At 43.1% G+C, this 25341-nt stretch overlaps 3 protein-coding genes across 3 annotated transcripts; 1 reads left to right on the forward strand and 2 right to left on the reverse strand.

The window, feature by feature from the left end:
- Positions 1-8243: 8243 nt before the first annotated feature.
- LOC127778034 (MADS-box transcription factor 16) lies at positions 8244-12578 on the reverse strand. Its single transcript, XM_052304676.1, has 7 exons — positions 12144-12578; positions 11976-12042; positions 11710-11771; positions 11441-11540; positions 10955-10996; positions 8869-8913; positions 8244-8746 (listed from the first exon to the last, which is right to left on the reverse strand). The coding sequence occupies exons 1-7, from the start codon at positions 12329-12331 to the stop codon at positions 8564-8566; spliced, it is 687 nt and encodes a 228-aa protein (XP_052160636.1). The 5' UTR covers positions 12332-12578; the 3' UTR covers positions 8244-8563.
- A 5082-nt stretch (positions 12579-17660) lies between these two features.
- On the forward strand, positions 17661-21599 carry LOC127776800 (probable methyltransferase PMT24). Its single transcript, XM_052303348.1, has 4 exons — positions 17661-19299; positions 19389-20368; positions 20681-20875; positions 20985-21599. Exons 1-4 carry the CDS (start codon positions 17686-17688, stop codon positions 21199-21201), a joined length of 3006 nt encoding a protein of 1001 aa, XP_052159308.1. The 5' UTR covers positions 17661-17685; the 3' UTR covers positions 21202-21599.
- A 113-nt stretch (positions 21600-21712) lies between these two features.
- On the reverse strand, positions 21713-23830 carry LOC127776801 (uncharacterized). Its single transcript, XM_052303349.1, has 3 exons — positions 23401-23830; positions 22980-23086; positions 21713-22777 (listed from the first exon to the last, which is right to left on the reverse strand). Exons 1-3 carry the CDS (start codon positions 23815-23817, stop codon positions 22036-22038), a joined length of 1266 nt encoding a protein of 421 aa, XP_052159309.1. The 5' UTR covers positions 23818-23830; the 3' UTR covers positions 21713-22035.
- Between the last annotated feature and the right edge of the window lie 1511 nt (positions 23831-25341).

A 25341-nucleotide genomic window follows, 5' to 3' on the forward strand; every position in this document is an offset into this window, starting at 1 on the left:
ACTAAAAATCCATGGCATTGTTAAATAATTTTTCTACAGCCATTTCGCTGTACGCAATACATCTATTCAATCCTTTATATCTTATGTTCTAACTATCTTGAGACCAATCATGTATAATTAATACTATTAATTAATACAATAAGAGCTCAAGTTATTCTGAAAAAGAACACACAAATGCTGTATAATACCATTTTAAAATTATACGATCAGTTCTTATTTCGAATATCATGTATATATATAGCAACAAAGTTAATTTGCGCACAATTATGTTCATTGGTTTGTTATATATGCATGTTATGTATGAAAAATTGTAGAAAAATGCATGCAACTACTTAATTGTACTAGAGTATGTCTGTGTTGCAAAATTTTTTTTTTGCTAGATTTCTTCCATGCTTAGTTTGATTGATGATGGTGTAATACGGCATCTCTTTGATTTTTTTCCTTTTAATTTGCTGCTCACATATATATGTTCAGTACTTAATTATAATGTGTGCAATATAATGGGGGGGGGGAATTAACAGATAAATGATACTGCAAAGAATACTTATATGAATGAAACTTGCTGTTAATACTTTGCTAAACATTATTCAGCCCTTCTCTCTAAAAGAAGAAGAAAAAACTAGTGCGTGATCTCTGTGTACTATTCATGAAATTTTCTTGATTTCCAGTGATATTTCACATCATACATATATATAATAGTTCAAAGCCTCGATTCAACCTCTGATGCATTGATCCACCTTTTTCTGGTATATTTAGCTAGCAAGCAGACTAACAAAAATAGTAACTAGCTAATACTATACACTGGAGAATGATGTGGCAGTACTGAATGTTCTTGAGTCTATAATGCTAGTTCTTCCTGCTATAGTACAAGGCCATTTTCCTTTTTGCGATGAATATATCATGACTTGAACCATTGCATGATGCATTACAAGCATGTATGTATATATCACTTTCTTGTCCTTGAGACCACCTGTCGCGATCTCCCTGCATATATATTTTATATCATCGATTCCAACTGATCTATCCATCCTTATCGCTCAGCACAATCCAATCATATGGAGAATATGAATCCCCTCTGTTCTGATCCTTTACGAGCAAATTCTCAAGAACCTCATTGGTTTCATACTTAAGAAGATAAAAGGGACACAATCCTAGCCAGCTATATATTGTAAAGTTTAACACCATGAATCGGGCTCCTTTAATTTGGAACAAAGGGTTCTTGGAGGAATTCAATCCCATCGAAAATTTTCCTATGTGGTCATTATATTTAGATCAATGGAATAGCTATCAAAATATCCTATGAAATTCTTTTCGGTTGGCTCAAAAGATATAAATTTCGGAGGAATTCTAACATGAGCTCCAACCTTTTGACCCCCCCTTCTCTCTCCCCTAATTTCTGTATTTTTTGTTGCGCTACATCCAAATGGTCAGTTTTATTTGTTTTTTCAACGTACATATATGATTTGAGATGCTAGGGTACCTTCAGCCTAGCATTTTTCCTTCCTATATATGCGTTTGAGAATCTTGCGTTCCAAAGGAGCCCGTCATGTGCAATGTGGCAAATCTAGTAGTAAACATTCCATATATATACTAATTTTGTTTTGTAATAATAGCATTGGCAAACATTTTACCAATCCAAACAATGCCAAATTAATGTAAGATGTCTAAAAGAATATTAGTTATATGTAGCCTTGTTATGTTAGATAAGCATGAGATCGATCTATTTCTTTATACAATAGAAGTTATATGTGAGCTATAAACATATGTACCATCTCCATATCATTAATAATATTGGTTTTTATGGCAAACATGATGGCTATAAACCACATTACATAAGCCTAGAATGCAGTTCACTATCCATCACAAACATAGGAGGAAAGAGACATGAGTTAGGCCTTCTTAGATTTTGTGGACCACTTTCCCTCCATGCATGACCTCTAACAAGAAAATTTCAATTTTGACCTTGTCATAAGAAAAAGCTAGCTAGCTCTCCCTTTGCTATCACCAGAATCCTACTACTACTACAACAAACAAGGAATCTGACCTAACAAGAAAGTTTTATTGCTCTTCAAAAAAAAATTAAATAAAGAGACATAACAATTTATTGGGCCAAGCTATCCACACACCTAACACCCACAACTATAGGCTTCTCCTCCTCCATCTAGGGTCCTAATTGCAAAGATTCATTTATTTTTCAGTGACTTGTACACTGAGCTTGTGGGCCTGCTTATGTGCTTGGGACCCTCCTAGTCAGCTGTCTGCTCTTGCAAGCTTTGCATACACATGATAAAAGAGAGAGCTCAGCTATATAAGCTTAGGTTAAGACCTCTTACCCTAAGATGGATGTTTTATCATTCATGCATTGTGTAGCTAATAGTGTGGGGTTAGAGAATATATATATATAAGAAGGAGGCCAGGGATACAAGAGCAAAAACAACTAGTGTACATATGGTCCCAAAACCCAAAGAGGGAGAAAAAGGCTTTCTGAAGGGGATGCGGCGTCTCACATGCATCCCACAAATTTAAACAAGCACAAGGTTTAATTGGTCACAAATCTTAATTAATATTAATGGTGTCTACTTCATGTCCCATATGTATATAGTATACTACGATATATTTATATGCATGTAGCTAGAGTACACTAGCTAGTACATATCTTACTATGTCCTTTTTGTTTTTATCTTTATGATGATGAGCTAGTAATATAGTAAAGTAGTATCTTACAAAGGACATTTCTATATACAGTTATACACATATAGTATATCCTTCCTTAGGTACTAAATGACTAATTGTTCAAAGCATCATATGCATGCATTATATATCATCTGCGAATTGAGTATATTTTGCATCAATAAGTTAATTGTTGTATAATTAATCATATGCATGGAGTTAGTGATGACTTAAATGGCCACAGCGTTTTGTTAAATCCGATATACATATGCCGTGCATGAATGCGTAAATGCGTACGTAATTATTCTAGTTTCAGAGAATAATAACACACATGCTCTGAACAGTAAGCTATAGTGCTATACTGCTATATACTAGTATATTTTTACGATGTGAGTTGACCTATAAGCTATAATGCTACTGTAATTAAAAAGGACAATTCATAATTCATACTGTAGTTTCTGAATTATTTCTTCCCTCTCAAAACAACCACTTTTGTCTTGCATGTTATGCATATCTAAGTGCGTGATTAGTTTGTAAAAATGTAGGGCTATATATACACTTATAATTAATTATGAATTGTAATACATACAAGAATATATATAGTATAATATATCTTAATTACCCTGCATACATGCATGTCTATCGATCGGTTTGGAACTTGTGGGCTTGTTTGACAGGGCTTTAGCTTTAGCTCCATCTCTTATGAAGCTAAAGTCTAATCAAAAGGTTTTAATTTTTCACACAAAAGAAGTGGAGCTAACTGAAGTGATATGAAAAAAAATGAATTAGAGAAGTATAGTAGTTTTTTTTTTGTGCTGCGTTGCAATGCAATGCATAAATGCTTTTTGGTGCGCTTAACTTAATTAGCTAAAAAGGAGTATTTAACTAGCCTGAGAAAGAAGATTAGGGCGTCGACTCATCATCAGTAGAGCTGGTAGCTAGAGTACTACACACTGCACTCTACAGCAGCTTAGCTACATTGCTCCTAGCTACAGTAGCTAGCTAAGCTAGCTTTAGTTAATTAATTAGGCGCACTCCAAGCTATAGCTAATTAAGTAATTAGGGGAAACCGCGTACACCCTGCACATGCTAGGTGCATGCGAATTAAGTAAGCTAAGCGCGTTAATTCGCTGAACCTTATTAGCTTTGTCACGTATGCGCGCGACACTGTAATTAGCATGTGCTCGCGCCGTTCGCATCGATATAATTACGAACCCTAGCTACGTGTAGGCTCTGGCGATTAGCGTGAGATTAATTAGTTAATTAATTAGCACCGGTGACAAGATGGTTAACTGGATCGCTTGATGCCAAATCCACAACCAACAGGATATACTACTAGCTTATGAAACTTGCACTGTTACTAATATATCCCCATGTTAATTAGTTGTTAATTAATAAGTATATTTGATTAGGCAAATGAGAAGGGGAAAAAATAAAGCTAGTGGACGCAAAGAGCTGGCCTTGGGCAGTGTGAGATCATCAGAACCGAGATGAGAGGAGGCTGGAGAGTTCGTACTTTGTGTTTTCTAGTGCTTGCTGATGGGAGGCAGCACAGTGACTTGCCAACTCAAAGTTTTTAATTAGTAGTAGTAATTTTATTTATATATAGGACCATAGTGTTATTATTATTTTTTTCATTTCTATCTGTCTGTCTTTCTTTGTTGCTAAATGCTATACTCCTCATCAGACTCAGGGCAAAGTACTGTGCAAGAAGAGTAAGCTATAGCAACAGGTCAAAAGTTTGACACTGTTAATCAAGCATGTAGTGTTGTGTTATTTCCAGTAATTATAGTGGCATGAAGCAGTTAGCGTGATTAATTAATTACTGAGGGAAGATGCTTGAGGTGAATGGATGGATGGATCGATTGGTGGCAATGGGCATGCATGCACGGGGCTCAAGTAGATGCAGACACACGGGAGCTTCCAAGAGATGTGTACATGCATGTCGCATATATGCAGGTTCTTCAGCTAGCTGTTCATCAGTGGCTGCAAGCTGCTATAGCTGCTGCTGCACTTGCATACTACTACAGCTGCCACACCTAAGCACTAGCAGAGCGAGGCATATGCGGCGAGTCAGTCTGCTGCATACTACAACTCTGATTTCTGATCGATCTACCTATATGTCCTTCTTATATTCAGCTCGAATTATTAGTGTACTGTACTTCATATCTTTCATAATTGACGAACTCGATCGATCGATCGAGATCGACCGATCCATCGTCCATCGTTCATCTCTGCAATAGTCTCTGCAAAGCCGCATGCATGACCTAGCTAGCTAGCAGGTTAATTAGCTAGGTTTGGTACATTTGTGCTATGCATGGTCCTCCTCCTCCTCCATCTGACAGTGTACGTGAATGTTGCCAGATCACAACACAAGATCCAATTCAGAGTTAGAATCCGGACAGTACTGCACATATACGAAACATATCCCGTCTTCCATGCGTGATCGATCCATTGATTTTGATCGTAAATTTGAAGTTAGTTAGTACTCGTAACCGTGAAGGCAAAGGTATTCAACTAATTAGCAAAATTGGCTTAATTAAGCATCACATCGATCATATCTATCTCTCTCCTTGCTAATTACTGATATATCACGCGAAGTGCACGAAGGATCGGGAGTGATCTAAATGCTGACAAAATCATGGCATTGCATCGACAGTGTGATCATAATGTCAGTGTATATTATGCGTGTAATTACTTGATTAATTAATTGCTTGATTGATTTAATATTCCTTGATGCTTCTTTCGTTTTGTCGGCTAGCTTGTCCCTTTCTCTTTTTAGCGCAAATTACGGCCTCTTGCTTTGCTAGCTGTTTGCATTTGTGAGAAGTTCTGTAATTAATATTGCTCTTACTAATTATGTACTACGCGACACTGCCATTAATTCTTCAAATGTTCATACCGAGTATGATTAATTAGACTGGATTTTATCCCTTATAGACCGTATCCTACGCACAATGCAAACAGATTAATTATTACTCCTAAATTACATGAATGGATCATGTGTAGAGGCTTAACACAGTAAACGAATTGTCGCATCTATTCGAAGAGCATTGAGCGTGCATTAGTAGTGCAATGATATGTAGGTAATGGTATCTAGCTAGGCTTTGAAAGAACCATCAAAAGATAATTATAAATTATTAGTAAGAGACACTAAACCTTCCAAATCCAACCATCTATTCGTCCCTAATTAACCTATACCTACCTACCTAGCTTCTAGACTCTAATTACTGTTGTAAGATTTCATTCACCACACAAAATCTTGTGCATGAATCATGATAGCGACGAATTCTAATTATAATTATATATCCCAGCTAATACAGTGCTTAATCTGCAAGGAAGATGCATGCACACGTCTTACTGAAATTTGGTGATAGATGATGCATGTCATCTATCTCGTCGTCTTCTCTGAACAATAATCCAACTTCTCCTCTCCTCTTTTTTTTTCACGAAGAAATTATTAACAGTCTGAAGATTTTGCGTGGTTGATCAACCGGACAGTAGTGTGTTCAGTTTTGTCAGACACACTAAGGGGCTGTTTGGATCCTGCCAGATTGGATGTTTGACACTAATTAGAAGTATTAAATATAGACTAATGTCAAAACCTATTCTATAACGCGTTCGCGAAAAAAACCTATTCCATAACTCTAGACTAATTCAAGAGACAAATCTATTTAGCCTAAATAATCCATAATTAGCAACATGTGCTAGTTATAAATTAATTAGGCTTAAAAAAATATCTCGCAAATTTATGCAATTAGTTTTATTAGTAGTCTATATTTAATACTTCTAATTAGTGTCAAACATCCGATGTGATATTTAGTCCCTGTATCCAAACATCACCTGAGAAATCAAGATGATGTTAATTTCAATCATCTCATGATCTTGAGAGAGATATGATCGAATCGATGGATGGTATGGATCAAGGTGTCCCTGTCCCAATGATCGATTCATATATATATTATTACGGTTGCTTCTGATGATCATATGTTGACTATATGGGCTAGTAAAGATAGCATCCGACCAACTTCAATGGTTGCCAATTCGTAACGACAAGCTTAGGTTGATCCATAGCCATGGTAGGCTCCTGTGCAATGCAAGAGATGAGCAAGCAACTTTGTCCCCCAGACATCTGGGCCCTACCACCAATATATACATGTCAGTCACATTGACCTATAGCTGCAAAAAGAAACTGAATATTTATTATATATGTGTTCACAGTACTCTCATGAGCTAACCATATGCAACTGCTAAAACTCAGGTATTTAATAATACATATATAATCTGAAGTAGTTAATTACTGCCAATTTGACAGAAAGAAAATTAGTAAAGTGGAGAGCCCCATACAAGAAGAAGATTAGTGCGAGATCAAGTGATTAACACTTTTAATTTAAAGGGCTTTTTTTTTATTATCTTGGCGAGGCCCAAGCACCTTTGACGAGGCCCTTTTAGCTGAAAGTCCGGTGCGTCTGATTGAGCCCAGAGCCCAGTCTTAGTCTCAGCTGGTGCCGGCCGCCTTTAAATCTTTATTATTTAATTAATCACCTTGTGATGATGATGATCACCATGATGATTATGATTCCTTAATACGACCCCATGATTAGCAATATGCCATATGCTTAGCACATGAACTTGAAAAGTAGGCGGCCAAAAGCCGCTGTTAATTTGTCTCTTCTACTTTGCATTTCTTAATTTCCCAGTTGAACGGGCGATTGAAGGTACGTATATAAAATTTAATACCTTAATTTAGTCGAGGATAACATTGTTAATTACAGCAATTATCTCCTTGGCTGTGTAGTGCACTAACCTGCGGTGATTACATTTTTAAATGAATATATATTGAAAACGTAAAATTTTCGTGTAAATTCAAGGTGATTTTTATATAGAATTTTCGTGTAAATTCTGGTGATGTTTATAGCTTTCCAAGGTGGTACTAAAATCGAAAAAAAAATGCAGTAGCTAGCATGGACGGTGTCCAGCGATTATTAATGGGCCAGAATTAAGCCCAACTAAGGTCCACACTTGGTTTCACCTTTTTATGGGCCCACGTGCAGCGCAGGAGTCGGAGCAGACACCTTGGGTGCGCGACAATTCGGCCCACGTAAGTTAACTCTATGGGCTGAGTGGGCTTTTACCCAGAGGACTCATTCGACTACATCACGGGTTACAGGGCCGTAATTGTTGGGCTGTCCGGTCCATAAAACAGCCAACGACGACGATCTCCTCTCCCTCACCGGCGCTGGCGAGGGCGAGCTTGCTGGTTGGCCACGGAGGTAATTTTTTTTTCCCTAAAAGTCACAAGAGAATTATGCGTCATTTCATTAAGAAGAGAAGAAAGTTATATAGGAGAAGCCAAAGAAAAAACCCACAGATAAAGAGAGAAAAAAAATCACACCAAGAAGAAAAAAAAGAAACAACAAAATCCCAACAAAAATAACGGACTAAGCGATATACCACAGGTGTAAATAATTACTCGGACAGCAGCAGGCAGTAGCCAAATAATGTATTTGAGCTGTACACAATAATTAATCCTTCGAGCTAGGTGACTCTCATCACTTGATCATACTCAAAGCTAAATAAAGCAAGCATGGCAAATAAGTTTGAAATTATCCACGCATACATAATACAACATCAGTAGCTAGCTGGTAGTACAAAATGTCAAGAGAAAACACACGGTTTAACCGCTGGATCATAGCACACATCAAGCGGCTTGTTAAATGAAATGAAGTTCTTGCGTTGATCGATAATAATGCATGCGCATGCAGGTAAGTAACACGAGCACTGCAATTTATTCGTCGGCTTGTTATCTAGATCGAGCGATGATACGGTGTCCGGCGGCCGGCCGGCCGGCGACGAGCAGGCCGCCGGCGGCGGCGGCGGCGGCGATGATATATCAACCGAGGCGCAGGTCGTGGTTGCCGCCGTAGGCCATGCCGTGCAGGTTGGGCTGGCTGGGCACCACGCGGAAGGCGAACATGTCCGCCGCCGCGCCGGCGCCGGCTCCGGCTCCGGCGCCGCCGTCCCACCCGCCGCCGGTGTTGTCCACGAACCCGAACGCCGGCTCCTCGCGCAACCCCTGAATTAATTCAAACATTCATCCAACAGTAGAGTACAATCAAATTAGCTAGCCTGCATTGGAGAAACTAACAATTAATTTTCTGGCTATAACTGAAAAAAATTGCTTGATAGCTAGGTTACCAGCTCCTGCTGCAGAGTCTTGTACGCCTCGTAGGAGTGCTTCACCTGCATTATATGCATGCACACACCGGATCAATTAATGTAGAAACCAATCTCTATTAGCTATAGACAGACAAATTATATCATGCATGCATGTATAGGCATAGGGTCAGCAAGTGTGTGCAAGTAGCAGTAGAGTGTGTCACTGCCATGTGTGTATATACATGTTTGCATCTTCGGACAACATGCTATAGCACACAAGAAACAATCTTCAAGTTAATTTCTATGAACAATCACTCACATAAAATTTAAGCAAGTTATCCTCTCCCATATCACAATGACAAAGTTATATATACAGATTCAAAGTCATCTTCTAGCTAGCTCCATATCAAAGTGCAGTTCTTTGTTCAGAGTTTATACACTACTCTCTGTCAGCTCTCTCACGTAACAAGACCAAAGGAGTAGCTAATGCAGCGAAATTAAACACTTGAAGGTGATTGTGAATTTGTGATGTGCTAGCTTATACTGTATGCCAACATGCATGCATGAACTGGTTAATTTTCACCTCAGCCGACAACACAGTTAGATATGCATGAATGGTTAACAATTGATTCCCTCGATGCAATGAATTACTTATTCAGCTACATATATATGTTTAATTCTGACCAGCTAACCGCAGGTAAAACTACAAAACAATGAACAAAGAGTACTCCCTATTAAAGTCGATTGAATGTAAAGTCAAAAGTATTCGCTTTTGCTCAGTTGTTCAAGCTGAGTAATTAATTAGTAGTACACCCCACTATAAGATTCAGTAAGCCAGCGGCCGTAATGGTTTGGTTTCCAAATTCTTGCAAATCATAAAGCCTCAATGCCGTCCCTTATCTACCAAAAGGTATCACGCCGCGATGCAATCTCTCATAAAAATCCGTGTTTGACATGCTACTCTCCTAAATAGCCGGGGGACCAAAATAAGCATGCATGCTTCATCGTCTCTAGGTACAGCTAGTTTATATAGCTACCGATCCTGGCTTAGTTGTTTGCTTAACAGGAGATACATATACGCATATATATGCAGATACATGCCCAATTCATACTACTGTCCTTTGCTGTTTGTCATGAGTCCTAGCTTGCAAAAAAGACATAGAAAACTGCATCGCAGATCGCATTATATTGCGTGCGTTGTTCATCATGTAATGTATAGGAATGCACATGACAATGCATGCTCCAATTAACATCGATGTACATCTACTGATGGCTATGTGTATAGCTTAGACTAGATGTGTAGATCAGGTAGCCTCGATCAAATATATTGATGTGTAGATAGTATGGAAATGCACAGACACGCATGGTAATGCACACTGTACATTAGCATGCATGTTTCGGTTGAGAGGCGTCATGGTGCTTGTCAGATCTTTTATTTTGGCTTTTGATCGATTCAAGGGCTAGCTTAGCTAGCTTCGACTGTTCAAGTACAGAAACTGGGAGATCCATGGCTATGTATATGGCTAAATTAGCACGCAATAAGGCAAAATGCAGGTTATTGGGTGAGTGCAATTTAGTTCACGGGATCAATGTATATTTTACCCGGAGGAACTTAATATCGTCAGGAAAAATGTGAACAACGTACAATCAAAGGGATAGCATATAGCTCTTCAGAAAGACATGTGAACATAGACGACACTGCAAGTGCGAACTTATTGGCCAAACTAAGCAAATTTAAGCAGTGATGGTGGCCACAAAAGTGAAGCAATTAAAGGAAGGAATTGGGGAAGATAAATATACACTTATATAGGCTTGTGCAGATATCTAGATATACCCTTATTACTGCACCAGAAGAACATACATATATATACTAATATTGCTGCATTATTAGGCATAATATTGGCAGTATTTTTTTTAAGATAATGGATTGATTAAATCCGGCCTATATATCCACAAGAGATGCACACATAGTCAACAGCTTCCAAGGGAAGGAATAAAATCCACAGTAGATGTACACCTATAGCCAACAGTTTCAAGAGGAAGGAATAAAATTGGTGGTATATATATATATATAAAATTTAACCAGAAACAAATACTGAGAAAATGGGCATGGCTTATTCCTGACCTTTTTCTTGTAGGTTTCAGTCTGTGTGGTGATCACATGATACTGCAGAAATTAAAACCGAATTAATCATGAGAAAACTGAAACAAATTAAAAGGCTAGGATACATTAAGCAGAAAGTTTAATATGTTACAGTCCAATAGATCAATGAGCATACATCCTACTAGTTGTAAGATAAAACAATAGTACACATAAATTATGTTTCTATAAAGCATAAACCTTAAAATTATCTTGTTTAATACGAGCAAGCAACCGAGGCCAAATTAAAAACCATCAATATAATTTCCACACATGCAAGAAGCCAAGAAGGGTTCAAGAAACTCGTAGATCTGTAGCGAGAAGCATGAAATATGCACGGATCTGATCATGAACCGTAGATCTAGTGTGCACAAAATACAAGGATCTACCACCCTTGAATTAAGGAATTGAACGACGTTTTAGTATTGAGCAAATTAGGGTTCGTAATTTAATTAGGGCGTGCGTGCATGCCTTCCTGTGGCGAACCTCCTTGAGGGCGGCATCGACATTTTGCTCAAGACCGCGCAGCTCGTCGAACTCCAGCCCGTCCAGATCTTCTCCCATCCTTTGCCTGCACACACGTATGGTTGTTTATATTCAGATCCAGCAGTACATATCTTGAAAAACGTTGTAAACTTGGATCTCTTGTTCAAGCTAAAATCCCCCAGTAACTATATACTAAGAGGGATTAATTAAGGAGAAGAGAGGAAAGTAATTAAAGGGGTGAAATTTGTGCTGGCCTGATCTCGGTGCGCAGGTTGCGGTTGATGTCCTTGAGATGGCTCAGCGTGCGCTGCATATTCTGATGGATGAAAACAAACCAAACCAAACCAATTAACGAGCAGAAGAGAGTTGGGACATAGAATTAAAGGAAAGAAACTGGAGTGGAAATTGAAAAAACGAATCGAGCAAAAGATGAGAAAACAAATCATAAGAAGAGAATCGAAGTGAGCAGCTTGGTTGCAGCTAGCGGAGGGGAAGAAAGGAAGAAATTAAACAAATCAACCTCATACTGCTCGATCCAAAGGCTGGTGCCGATGGCTTGCTGGTAGCGGTCAAAGATCCCCTTGATGCTGCAGCAGGATGCAATTAAGATCGATATGATGCAGTTATATATATAGTATAATCAGGATGGAGAAGATCATAGAGTCGAAGTGGCGATGGAGATACAGACTCGGTGGAAGGGCTGCAGAACTCGTGGTACTTGCCGGTGGAGGAGAACATGATGATGGCGACCTGGGCGTCGCAGAGCACGGTGAGCTCCCTGGCCTTCTTCATGATCCCCGTGCGGCGCTTCGAGTAGGTCACCTGCCTGTTGGTCGCGTTCTCGATCCGCTTGATCTCGATCTTGCCCCTCCCCATGGCCGCCCCCTGCAGCAGCTATCTCTCTCGCCGGACAATGCAGCTAGCTACTGATGGATCGATGAGTTGGGAATGAGAAGAGGAGGCGGAGGAGGAGGAGGAGGAAGAAGAGGAGTGCTTATTTGGAAAGGAAGAAAGAAGGAGAGGACATACAGCACGCCATAGACGAGACGTACGACACCAACGGATTCCCAACTCGTGAAAGCAATCGTGCCCACTCCGTATACCGTAACGTCTCTCGGTTCGCGGCGACGGATCCTGCAGTGTTTGTGGAGTTTAAAATTATGAGAAGCAGCTGATTTGTAAACAATTTATAAGAATCTAGAAAAGCTGGATTTTCCAGTTTTTTGGTTTCTGATTCATTTTCTAGATTTTACAACTACAGCTTCTGAGAATATTGAAAAGCTAGGTTTTTCAGCTTCTAGCTTCTGGTTCACTTTCTGGATTCTACAACTACAACTTCTTAGAATATGAACCAAAAGATATACTGTTTGGGGGAGCTTAGAAGCTGCAGCAGCTAGAAGCTCCCCTAAACATAGCCTCTATTCTGCTTGGCTGTGTCACCTACTCTCGGTCGAATCACCGGCCGGCTGAGTTTCGTCTCGTCATCTCTTGTGTGTGTGTTAGCAGCTGCATGATCGATCGACCGATTCGCTGCATGCGTGGCTGGCCGCCCAACGGTTAGCACCATTTCGGCTTTCGCTTCATCATTGCTTCTGCGCGTACATATTGCCTCGCTTTGATTCTCTTTTGGTTTGATTTCGCAAGTGTGCATGAGTCATCTTCTGTCTTTTCTTTTCTTTTGTCATACCAGCTTCTCTCTCTCGATCTGCTGATGTGCCTCTCTCTCTCTCTCTCTCTCTCTCTCTCTACTCCTTTCCTTTGCAAGCACGCACACTTAGAAAGACGATGACAACAAAACAGACGTGAATATTAGAAAATAACATAATATCAAATAATTAGAAGGGGTGAGGTTTCGAACCCAGGTCGTCTAACCCACCACCTCGTGGAGCTGGCCAGAAGACCCCTAGGTGTTTCTAAAAGACAATGACCTTGTTTGGATCCGGAGGGTTATTAAATAGCCCTCCGAAATCTTGCTATTTAAGAGTATTAAACGTAGAATACTGACAAAACCCATTCCATAACCCCTAGGCTATTTTGCGAGACGAATCTAACGAGATATATTAATCCATGATTTGCTACAGTGATGCTACAGTGATCAACCGCTAATTATGGATTAATATACATCATTAGATTCGTCTCGCAAAATAGTCTAGGGGTTATGGAATCGGTTTTGTCGGTAATCTACGTTTAATAATCCTAAATAGCAAGATTTCGGAGGGCTATTTAATAGCCCGGAGGATCCAAACAAGGCCAATGACAACAAACTACCAATTACGAGCGAAGGGGAGAGCAATGTCTTGCAAGAGCAAGATGCTCGTAATCACAAGTCACAACTTCACCAATTGACCAATTACCATCTCTAGACAATCTAAGTTCCAGCCTGTGCTTCATTTTATCCCTGAACCGGGGGGACAGCAGGGTGCACCTCTTGCTACCAACTCTCATTGTCCAGCAACCAAACCAAGCTACTACGACCACTAGAAGCCTCTTCTAGTGTTACATATAGGCAGCTCGTGACTAGTCATGTCACCCCCAACGAATCAAAGGACATATGACACCAATGGTTCGTAGTACGGCGACTTGTTTTAACCATGGATAGATGCAACCTCGCAGGTTCAGAAATGGCTATTCTACATGCTTGCTGTAACAGTTACTGATCGATCGACGTGATGGGCGACCTGTGAATCTGTGATGCCTTTGCTACGGAGGAGAGGGGATGGGCAGCTCAGTTCCATAGATGCAACGGCGACGAGGACGACACGGTCAATCATGCGCCATTGGACACAAGTGGAAAACACTCGCTGCAACTTTCTAGTCCAGGCACCACTTAATGCCCACATACTATCACTTCCAGCACTTTGTATGTGACTTGTCATTGCACAAACTACAGGGGTGAGTGACAAGAGACCTGTTTCCATCTAGGAGTACCTCCTTTTCTTTTATTACCAGCAGCAACGATACCTTTTTTTTTTCTCTTCTCTTTCGTGTAGGTTTACTCCAATACTCAATGGGCATTCATATGCTTCCATTGACTAAGGTAGGAGTGTATACATATGTGATAAAAAAGAATACATATTGTTGGAAATTTTGGTCTATATATTTTGGTCAACGATGCTTACATGCACAAAGGTTTCTAGCTTGCATTCCTTGATTCATGCCAAGTATCATAGCAATTACTACATCAAGTAAAAAATTCTCCAGAAAAGAAAAATTCCAATACATATAGAGAACTTTTACAATCCTTGAGGGGAGACATAGACCAAATCGTGGCCGTCTATTGAGCATCATCAAATGGCTGAGAATCATTTCGTATCTAGTAGCGTCGGTGCCTAGTCCCACCGGGTACCAAGCCTTCCGACACCCTATAAAGGTTATGATTAATTTTCTTTTCGCACCACCCACTCCATGTTCCTCCAATGCATTCGTCCTTAACATCCTTCCCCGACGTATCGCCGCTGTCACCTAGCGGCCATAGCGATGAGCTTAGTGCGGTGGATGCAGCAATGGACCGGCTCGATGACCTTTTGATCTCCTCCAACCCGGTACTAGCACCACAGACACGACGACCATAGGGGCGGGTGACAGAGGCCAGCGTAAATCTCTTAGAGATATTGGATGCCATGGAGACCGAGCGAAAACTAGATAGGGAAGATATATCAAGCCAAAGTTATGACCATATATAATATCATGACATAATAGTTCAACGGTTAGATTTGAATGGTAACTATACTCAATACCTTAATTACCTGGTGGTACCTCCTTAATAATGGTAAAAATCATCTTATATATATTGCTATATTGTTACCCGAACAACTCATGTACAATCTTATACCAAACTACCCTTGAAGAAGAAACTAGCTACTGCCGTGCACAATATTACCAAGCTACTCCCTAAGAAACAACCCATCCCATAGTGCAAAAACTTTATAAAAGTAGCAGTAGCCAAGCCACAGTGCGCCTTAATTTACACTAGGCAGGAGGGCACTATATGCACACCCACCTACCGTGCAATGCTTTCACCTGCTAGCCACATACATTTCAGGTATGACGCTGATGTGCCTTTCCAACGGTTGTACGAGATTGAGACGTTACAGTACACATCCTGCAATTACACTGTACTCCTACTTGCTGATGACTTTGTGTTACTGAGTATATACTTTGGTTCAGAGATGACTCTTTCAAAATGGTTTTTTTTCCTGGTCCTTGAAAGTACTTATTGAGATGTCATCCTCATCTTTTGACCATTATATTGTATATGTATTTGTATCAAACATCAAAGTTATTCAGATTCCATCACCATCTTGTCTCATCAGAATTACATATGCATATACATTTCCTCACCAATCTATTGATGTGGAGGAGATATAATATAAGTGAAAGAGTAAAATATAATAAAAATATTCTAGTTGATTAAGGTTAGAGCATTCGTTATTTAAATCATTGCAAGGCTTAACTGTTGTATTTATCCTTAAAAACTCATCGAAGTAATATTGTTACTCTGTCTCTTAAAAGACTATAATTTAGTTTTAGAATTTATCCCACAAAGAAAGTTTTTTTAGAGTGGAGTTTTTTTTATGCAAAAGGTGGAGAGTTTACCTTGTAACCATTGGTGGTCAAGAGTTACAAGGCCAAATGGCCGAAACACAGCGGAAAACAGAAAAGAGTGATATAGAACACAAAGAAAGAAAAGGAGGCAAAAAAAAAAAAAAGGGAAAGAAAGCGAAAAAGGAAAACATGGTGATCATCGTGTGGGCTAATCCATCTTTATCGCCCAACAACAGATTTGCGCATGAATATTTGGCTTGACAAGATGCTCCCAGAGCTCAACACAATCTTTGATTTGATGAGGAGGTGTACAATGTTCGTATTTCCCTCCCTGAATGTCATAGCATTTCGTGCTTTAATTTCAAAGATTGTGTGAGCATGCTGCAAAGCAGAGCCAAGTTCACTAGACTTCTTTGATATTATTTTAATATTATTTAAAAGTTTTCTTCTCATTTTAGCCGCTGAACCAGTGTGCATATCCCTCTTATTTTATCTCCGCATTTTATAAAGAGCTAGATTACTAGTATTTTAACTTTGTGCTTAATCTATCTTCGACGAGCTAGAATGATAATAGTTCTTTAAGGATGGAGGGAGTTGTAATAAATTTGTTAGCACAATATAATACTCTCTACATTTCAGATTATAAGTCGTTTTTACTCTGGACAAAGTCAAACTACTTTAAATTTGACTAAGTTTGTAGAAAAATAGTAATATTTTCAGGACGAGCCTACCGCTCGGGCGACCGATTTACGTGCAAAACTACTCTAAACTGATTTTTCTCCTAAATTAATTATCCAAATCATGATCCGATTGCACCATTAAATTCGTTGCAATTAAATCTTCAAAACAAGACCACACATTGATATATTCCGACAAAAAAAATTAGCTTATTATTGAATTATTTTTAAATGTTGCACGATGTTCCACCAGGCATATCGGAAATGTTTCACTAAGTAGATCGAAAATGTTTCACTCGTTTAAATCGGGTGTTGTTTCACCTTATATAAAAACAATGTTTCAGCAAATAGCGAAAGAATGTTTCAGTTCCCTGCAACATTAGATCTATATATAGTGAGTACACTGTGCGAAACATTTTTGGTGGAACAAAAAATAAACTAAATTCCCTAATAGAGAGTTTCCAAAATATGTTGATTTTTTGTTGCAAAAGAATATTTTAATTCACTGCAACATTAGATCTATAAATAGTAAAACATTGTAAGTATACTAGGTGAAATATATTTTGTGGAAAAAAGGGAGAGAGAAGTAGGTGGGTCCAGCATATACGGACATGGGGGAGGGGCGGTCGCTCGGAGTAGAGCATCATCGATATTTTCAGATCATAAGTCGTTTTTACTCTGGACAAAGTCAAATTTGACTAAGTTTGTAGAAAAAAAATAATATTTTTAACTCAAGACAAATATATTATGAAAATATATTGAACTGCAAATTTAATAAAATAACTTGGTGTTATAAACATTATTATATTTATCTACAAACTTAATTAAATTTGAAATAGTTTGACTTTGTTCAAAGTCAAAATTAACGACTTTTAATTTGAAACGGATAGAGTAGCCAGTTAAACAAAAGGAAATAGTGAAGAGAAGACGAAATGGTTGAGAAAATTAGAGAGGAATGTCAAGGAGAGACGACGACGCTTCTCCTTTGTCCCGATTCTCAAGCTCCCCATGCAAATGCAAACCGGCCGGCGAGTTGAGGGCCCACGACCACCGGCCAGGCGTGGCCCCACATGTCATCGTCACATCCGGACGCGCCCCCGCCTCGCCGGGATCACCCCACGCTCCCGGGAGCTCTGCGCATGGCGCGCCACGTCACCCACCAACACAAAGCCTAAACCCGCGCCCTCCCGCACTTTACTCGTCCTTGTCCGATCAATGGCGGGGCTTGGCCGGAGCTCGCGCGGCGCCTCCGGGAAGCGCGGCGCCGCGTCCTCCTCCTCCTCCTCCTCGTCGGTGTCCTCCTCCTCCGCCGCCGCCTCCACGTGCGTCTACTACGCCACCACGGCCGTGCTCGTCACGCTCTGCGTCGCCGGCGCCTACTTCCTCACCTCCGCCTCGTCGGCGTCGCTCGCGGGCTCCGTCGTCGATGGCGACGGTGGCAGCGGCGGCGGCGGCGGCGGCGGCACCGTCACGACGACGTACCGGCACACCACGCGCTCGTCGTTCGCGTACGAGGTCAGTAGGCCCGAGAGGAAGGCGCCCCCGGCGCCGCCGCGCGATGTCGAGCGGGTCCATGACGCGGCGGCGCGGGGGAGGATCGCTGACGAGGATGGCGCCGAGGAGGAGCACGGCGATGGCGACGACGACCCGCGTGGGAAGCCCGATCTTGATGACCATGGCGCCGACGAGGAGGAGACCAAGAGCGCCGTCGCGGCCATGGACGACGCCCAGCGACGCGAGGAGGATGGCAGCGTGTCATCCGGCGAGGCCAACGCGGAAGAGGAGGAGGCGGCGGCGACGACTGGAGCGCGCCGCGCACGCGTCGGGGAGGACGAGGAAGAAGCCGCGCGAGAAGAGAGCCAAGAGCTGCACCTGCAGATGCCGCTAGGAGAGCCTCGCGCCGCCGCCGCCGTGGAGGAGAAGAGCTTGGACGGCGGCGTCGAGGAGGAGAGCAACGCCGGGCAGCGGCAGCGCGAGGAGGAGCAGATCGATCATGGCGTCGACGGCGGCGCGAGCTTGCGCCGTGAAGCGCAGGAGGAAGGGCAGATCGGTGAAGGGTACGTGATGGCGGATCACGGGGAAGGCGAGGAGATGCTGCTCGAGCAGCAGCAGCAGCAACCGGAGGAGGAGCGTGGCAGCGAAGCAGAGGCGGCGCGCACGTCGGAGTCCGACGCCGGCGGCGAGGTCGACCCGGAGGACAAGCCAACCGTGTCAGAGCGAACGGAGGAGATGGTCGACACGCTCCCCGGCGAGGAAGACCGCGCGGAGGTGTCCGCCACCGGCGTCGACGAGCAGAACGCGTGGGCGACGCAAGCCGATCACTCCCACCAGGAGAAAGACCGGCGCGACGAGGCGGCTGGCGTCGACGACAACAGCGTCGAAGCCGCTGCCGGCGGCGGCGGCGGCGGCGAGGAGCCGGAGTGGCGGCTGTGCAACGTGAAGACCGGCCCTGACTACATCCCATGTCTGGACAACGACAAGGCCATCAAGAAGCTGCGGCCGGAGAACTACCGGCGGTACGAGCACCGCGAGCGGCATTGCCCCGACGAGGGCCCGACGTGCCTCGTCCCCCTCCCCGCCGGCTACCGCCGCCCCATCGAGTGGCCCAAGAGCCGAGACAGGGTATGCACGCCACCTGTTCGATCGCCATCCATTGCTTAATTACACATTTTGCTGCTGCTTCGTGTCATGTCAATGTCGGCGGCGTGCAGGTTTGGTACAGCAATGTGCCGCACACGAAGCTGGTGGAGGTGAAGGGGCACCAGAACTGGGTGAAGGTGAGCGGGCAGTATCTGACGTTCCCCGGCGGCGGGACGCAGTTCATCCATGGCGCGCTGCACTACATCGACTTCCTGCAGCAGTCGGCGCGGGGGATCGCGTGGGGGAAGCGGACGCGGGTGGTGCTCGACGTCGGCTGCGGCGTGGCGAGCTTCGGCGGCTACCTGTTCGACCGCGACGTGGTGGCCATGTCGTTCGCGCCCAAGGACGAGCACGAGGCGCAGGTGCAGATGGCGCTGGAGCGCGGCATCCCGGCCATCTCCGCCGTCATGGGGTCCAAGCGCCTCCCCTTCCCCAGCAAGGTGTTCGACCTCGTCCACTGCGCGCGGTGCCGCGTCCCGTGGCACGCCGACGGCGGCGCCCTCCTCCTCGAGCTCAACCGCGTCCTCCGCCCCGGCGGCTTCTTCGTCTGGTCGGCGACGCCCGTGTACCAGAAGCTCACCGAGGACGTCCAGATCTGGAAGGCCATGACCGCGCTCACCAAGTCCATGTGCTGGGAGCTCGTCGCCATCAAGAAGGACCGCCTCAACGGCATCGGCGCCGCCTTCTACCGCAAGCCGACCTCCAACGAGTGCTACGAGACGCGGCGGCGGCAGCAGCCTCCGATGTGCAGCGACGACGACGACGCCGACGTCGCGTGGTACATCCGCCTCAACGCCTGCATGCACCGCGTCCCCGTCGCCCCGTCCGACCGCGGCGCCGCGTGGCCGGCGGAGTGGCCGCGGCGGCTGCGCGCGCCGCCGCACTGGCTCAACGCCTCCCGCGCCGGCGTGTACGGCAAGCCGGCGCCGGAGGACTTCGCCGTGGACTACGACCACTGGCGCCGCGTCGTCGACAGGTCGTACCTCAACGGCCTCGGCATCGACTGGTCCAGGGTCAGGAACGTCATGGACATGAGAGCCACCTACGGAGGGTAGGTCACACACCCATCGCCATTGCGCCATTGCTGCTGCTTCTTCCGTTTGAGAATACAAGACGTTTTAACTTTGTTCAAAGTTAAACTATTTTAACTTTGTTTTAAAAAATAATAACATTTTTAACCCAAGAAAAAATTATTATGAAAATATATTCCATTATTGATTTAATAAAACTAATTTGGTATTATAAATATTAGAGTAGTTTGACTCCGACCAAAGTCAAAACGTCTCGTAAAAGGCTGAAACGGAGGTAGTACTTACAACTAAGAAGAAGAAGAAGACGATGCTGACCTCTCTCTCCTTGTCAGGTTCGCGGCGGCCATGAGAGACCACAAGATCTGGGTGATGAACGTCGTCAATGTCGACGCGGCGGACACGCTGCCGATCATCTTCGAGCGAGGGCTGATCGGGATGTACCATGACTGGTGCGAGTCATTCAGCACCTACCCGAGGACATACGACCTCCTGCACGCCGACCGCCTCTTCTCCAAGATCAAGGAGAGGTCAGCCGCCATTGATGCTCTCTTCGATCGATCTTCTCCCATCTTTGCTTTCGCCTTCGCCATGGCCGGCGATCGATCGAGAAATGTTTTTTGGTATCTTTGTGTTCAGGTGCGCCGTGCTGCCGGTGGTGGTGGAGGTGGACAGGATCGTGAGGCCGGGGGGGAGCATCGTCGTGCGCGACGACTCCGGCGCCGTCGGCGAGGTGGAGAGGCTGCTGAGGTCGCTCCACTGGGACGTGCGGCTCACCTTCTCCAAGAACGGCGAGGCGCTGCTCTACGCCGAGAAGTCGGATTGGCGGCCGGAGTTGCTCGCCGACCCGTTGTGATGATCTCCGGCGACCGGCGGCGCGGCGAGGCCATCTCAGGATGGCGAAGCAGCACTCCCCAACACAAGATTAGATAGAACTTTTCTCCTCTTTTCTTTTTTTTTGTCTTTTTTTTTATGCTTCTTTGATTGGTAGCACTTGACATAGTTCTGTAGTGGTTATTATCCTACAAAAACAAATAATGCAGCCATCAGCAACAGCAATGGTAGTATATGTATGGTTTTGTCACTGTTCTAGTATAGTATGTGTACCTTCTGAGCACTAACACAAAAGTACAGAACTGAGATGACTGCTGGCTTGGTCTCTGTTGGTAGTTTCATCAGTTTTATCCCAAAATCAAGATGCTTAATTTGTATATTTCAAACAATTCCACGTATTAGAATTTATATGTGACATGATCAAACGAAACTGGTGTAAAAATGAACATGATTGTAGTGGCAACCATAGACAAGGTCACACATGACAATTTCAAGTAAAAATCCAGAACAGACCAAATCTGCACCAGCTCAACTAACAAGCAGCTATAAACACATTCTCATAAAAAATGGACCATATGCGGAACATTACAATAATGCATGCAAGTATACAATTAGTTATACACCAGTTGTTACAGACCATAAGGTGATCATAGTAGTTGCTCAAAACATGCTAACGGAGCAACAGGTAAAATGCTTTCTCAAAACTTCCTTTCTTAGAAGGAAATGTGGTGTTGCACTACAACAATGATGTTTCGCTGTATACTGATGTAAGTTAAAACCAAGTGCTTTGCTGCTAAAATCTTGGTTGATAAATTTGTAAGCTATATGTTGAATGATCAAAATTGGAAGGTGATCGTCAGGCGTTGCTTGCAGCTAGCCCATTTGATGTGGTCTGTAAAGCATTATTGTTTCTGTAAAGTGGTATTCCTCCACCAAGATCCTTCAGCCTCTTTACCATATCATGCAACCACTCGAAAGTGAGCTTGGACTGAGCATTGAGTTCCTCCCTCACTTGAGGATGCACTCTAAACCAGTCCCCTAGCATCTTGTGAACATGGGATCGAACCATTCTCCATGGAACAGGGTACTGCTCGCACAGTTTCAAATACTCAATGACTAGATCAGCCTGGTCTAAGCCACTAGCTTCATCTTCATCACCATTTTCTTTCCATTCCTTTGTCCGGAAACCAGCAAACAATGCTGGATTTTCTAGAAGAGTTTCAGCTGAAAGCACACCATCAGCACCAGTATGTTCAAGGCAATCCTTCACATCATCCAAATGGCGAATGTTTCCGTTTGCAAGAACAGGTATCCTAAGAGCATCTTTGACAGCTTTAATAGCATCCCAGTCAGCTCGAAATTTCTTCCCATCCTTTTCATCTCTGGTCCGCCCATGCACAGCTACCAGAGAAGCACCAGCTTCTTCAAGCATCTTTGCGTAGGCCAGTGTGTCCTCCAGTCGTGGGAATATGCGAATCTTGCATGATACTGGAACATGGAGGTTTGCTGATAGATTCTGTACAAGGGATTTTACGAGAGGAAGGTTGTCCATGAGAAACGCACCATAGTACCCCCTTCTAGCAATGCGCTGTGGGCATCTGCAAGATTTCAGAGAGGTGGTATCACCATTTAGAAGAGCATCCAGAACGAAACATGGTATCAAGTAATGCTCATTTATTAAGGAAAATCGACATTTCAATTAACTGAGCAAAACTGGGGAAGATCTACTAAACAGTAAAATGCCAGATAAGTAAGAGCAGAGGAAATTTTCAGCATAGAGAGTAGGGAATACAACATTACCCAAAATTGATATCGACATAGTCGCAGTACGGTTCCACAATCTTTGCTGCTTGTAACAAAATGTCAGGATCATTTGCACAGAACTGAACAAAAAGTGGACGGTCCTCCTGTATAACATACCACCAATTGTCACATTCTGTTTTTAGTATGTTCCATAACCAATACAAAGAACGATCAGTGGATTACAGAGGTGACAGCACAATAAAACCTAATTATCAAAACAACTACCTAATCCTTTGTCTACGATATGACGATGTATTGCTCGGAATTTTCTCGGTAACTACTACGAATTATCAAAGCATCATCACAATTATTACTCCAGTGAAGAATTCCCTTAAACTACTCCGAGCGCTCTAATTGAAGGATCCAAGAATTGAATAGAAAAAAAATCGTATGAACCAACCATCAAGGAGAATTTTACTTTGCATGTGGTGAACTCCATAGCCCTGTGCTTCTCGTTCTCGGAGAAGATGCGGGAGTGGAGCATGGGCGTGTATGCGGCGGTCGCCCCGTAGCGGCGGCACAGCATGCGGAAGGGGAGCTCCGAGTTGTCCACCATGGGCGCCACCACCATCTTCGGGGAGCCCAGCCGCCTCCAGTGCGCCCACGCGCGCTCCACCCTCTCCTCCGCGGACACCGGCGGCGGAGGGGCGGGCAAGGGCGGGGAGGCCTCCTCCGCGGGCGCGACCGGTTCGGTGCTCAAGCAGAGGTCCTCGTCGGGATCGGAGGCGGTGGCGAGGTGGGCGGCGGCCGGCGGCGACATGGCGGCGAGGCTAGGGTTTACGGAGCGGAGGAGGCGGCGGCGGCGCGGGTTCCGGAGGATGGGAGCGAATCGCATGCTAGTGATTGCATCTGGGCTCTGGTCCTGGTTGTGTGGGCCCTACTTGTCAGTGGGGGAGAGACAAGATGGATTCCAGTTATATGGGCCTTTTCGGCCCATGAATATTTATCCGGCCCATGCAGAGAGACTAGTAAAATTTCATCTGATCTGAAGTCTGAACTGAACAATTTCTGCAACACATGTCTGAACAATTTCTGAAACTGAACTGGTGTCATTTCAAAATTTCTTCAACACTTTCAATTTAGCGCCATTTCGAAAATGAAATTTGCAGTTGAGTAGTTATTGAACCCAACTTGGTGACAGATGTTTTGCTGAATTGGAGCTTGGAAGCATCTTGAAGAAAGAAAAGTTCATGAAAAATTGACAGTAATTCTGATGTGCTCCTTTCATACCCTTGTGGAAAATCTATATGGGGTATATGTTTAGATGATCTGGATTCTAAAGCTTACAGTTTCCAAAGCTTTCTACCAGAGACATTTATGGAAATGTTTCCTAACAAACTGGCAATGAACAGTACATCTATACATCCTTTCTGATGATCAGCATTCACTGTTGATCAAACTGAAGTTGCAACATAATGTTCAGAGCTGTCTGGCGTCTTCTTAGGTGGGACATTCAGTTATTGGTTATCAACTTTCTCTTTAAAAAAAGACAAGATGTCCTTTCCAGATGGGACAACCAATTAGTTTGTTTTAATTTATTTACAAGATATGTTAAAGAAAGTACTGCAAATTGCAATGTGTAGGGACTTAATTCAGCTACCAGAATTAGATAGGACAAGCAACCTGATTATTTTGTGAAAGTAATAGCCCTACCAAGATGCATTAGATGTAGAGAGCCAAGATCACAGCTGTCTGCCAAATTAACTTGTCGATCTTGTCGGATCTCACAATGGTACATCAACACCTGAAAATTATAGTTACATATTCAGAATGGTGGCTCCCGAGGTAAAATGCCTTTTTTTTTTTGTTGCTTTTCTTAACATATATAAGTAGCATTTTTTATGATACATGCATAATCCCTCACAATTTTAGAGTAAATTAGTCGTGAATATGATGTGTTGCCCAAGTTGCTACCTTGATTTAGATTCAGAGGATCTTGAACAATAACAACAGCAACTACTACCCATAATTATTCCTCGGTTTCTTTTTGTTTGTGTGGGATAAATAAGAATCTTTCAGCTCAGCTCCTCTTTGCCCAAATGGCCACTAGAGTCTAGAGCTGGCTTTGCACAAACCCAATGAGTTTTAAAACCTACTTTGTGCTTGAGAATAATTCTAAAAGGCAACTTGGTGATAAACATTTTTGCTCCATCGGAACTTGGGAGCATCTTACTGACATTCCAAAAGGAAAATATGCATATAATTTTCCTTTTCTGATGAAAGCAGTATGGCCAAGTTGGTACTATCAAGTATATTAATTGGAAGTTCTTATTCGAAAAAGTATATTAATGGAAGTGAATAAACAAAAGGTTCAGAAATAACTCCAGTATGCAACGCTGCTTTTGCATGTGTAGTTTGT

Source organism: Oryza glaberrima, chromosome 6 (genome assembly GCF_000147395.1).
Source record: "Oryza glaberrima chromosome 6, OglaRS2, whole genome shotgun sequence".
In the NCBI taxonomy this organism is placed as follows: Eukaryota; Viridiplantae; Streptophyta; class Magnoliopsida; order Poales; family Poaceae; genus Oryza; species Oryza glaberrima.

What these genes read in the sequence shown, in the direction of transcription:
- LOC127776800 (XM_052303348.1), top strand. Translation starts at nt 17,686, where the DNA reads ATGCAAATGCAAACCGGCCGGCGAGTTGAGGGCCCACGACCACCGGCC. An exon ending in GGCCCAAGAGCCGAGACAGG is followed by an intron (nt 19,300 to 19,388) that starts GTATGCACGCCA and finishes GGCGGCGTGCAG; the next exon opens with GTTTGGTACAGCAATGTGCC. An exon ending in ATGAGAGCCACCTACGGAGG is followed by an intron (nt 20,369 to 20,680) that starts GTAGGTCACACA and finishes TCTCCTTGTCAG; the next exon opens with GTTCGCGGCGGCCATGAGAG.
- LOC127776801 (XM_052303349.1), bottom strand. Translation starts at nt 23,817, where the DNA reads ATGCGATTCGCTCCCATCCTCCGGAACCCGCGCCGCCGCCGCCTCCTC. An exon ending in TGGAGTTCACCACATGCAAA is followed by an intron (nt 23,087 to 23,400) that starts GTAAAATTCTCC and finishes TATGTTATACAG; the next exon opens with GAGGACCGTCCACTTTTTGT. An exon ending in TATGTCGATATCAATTTTGG is followed by an intron (nt 22,778 to 22,979) that starts GTAATGTTGTAT and finishes GAAATCTTGCAG; the next exon opens with ATGCCCACAGCGCATTGCTA.
- LOC127778034 (XM_052304676.1), bottom strand. Translation starts at nt 12,331, where the DNA reads ATGGGGAGGGGCAAGATCGAGATCAAGCGGATCGAGAACGCGACCAAC. An exon ending in TTTGGATCGAGCAGTATGAG is followed by an intron (nt 11,772 to 11,975) that starts GTTGATTTGTTT and finishes TTCATCCATCAG; the next exon opens with AATATGCAGCGCACGCTGAG. An exon ending in AGGAGGTTCGCCACAGGAAG is followed by an intron (nt 10,997 to 11,440) that starts GCATGCACGCAC and finishes TAATTTCTGCAG; the next exon opens with TATCATGTGATCACCACACA.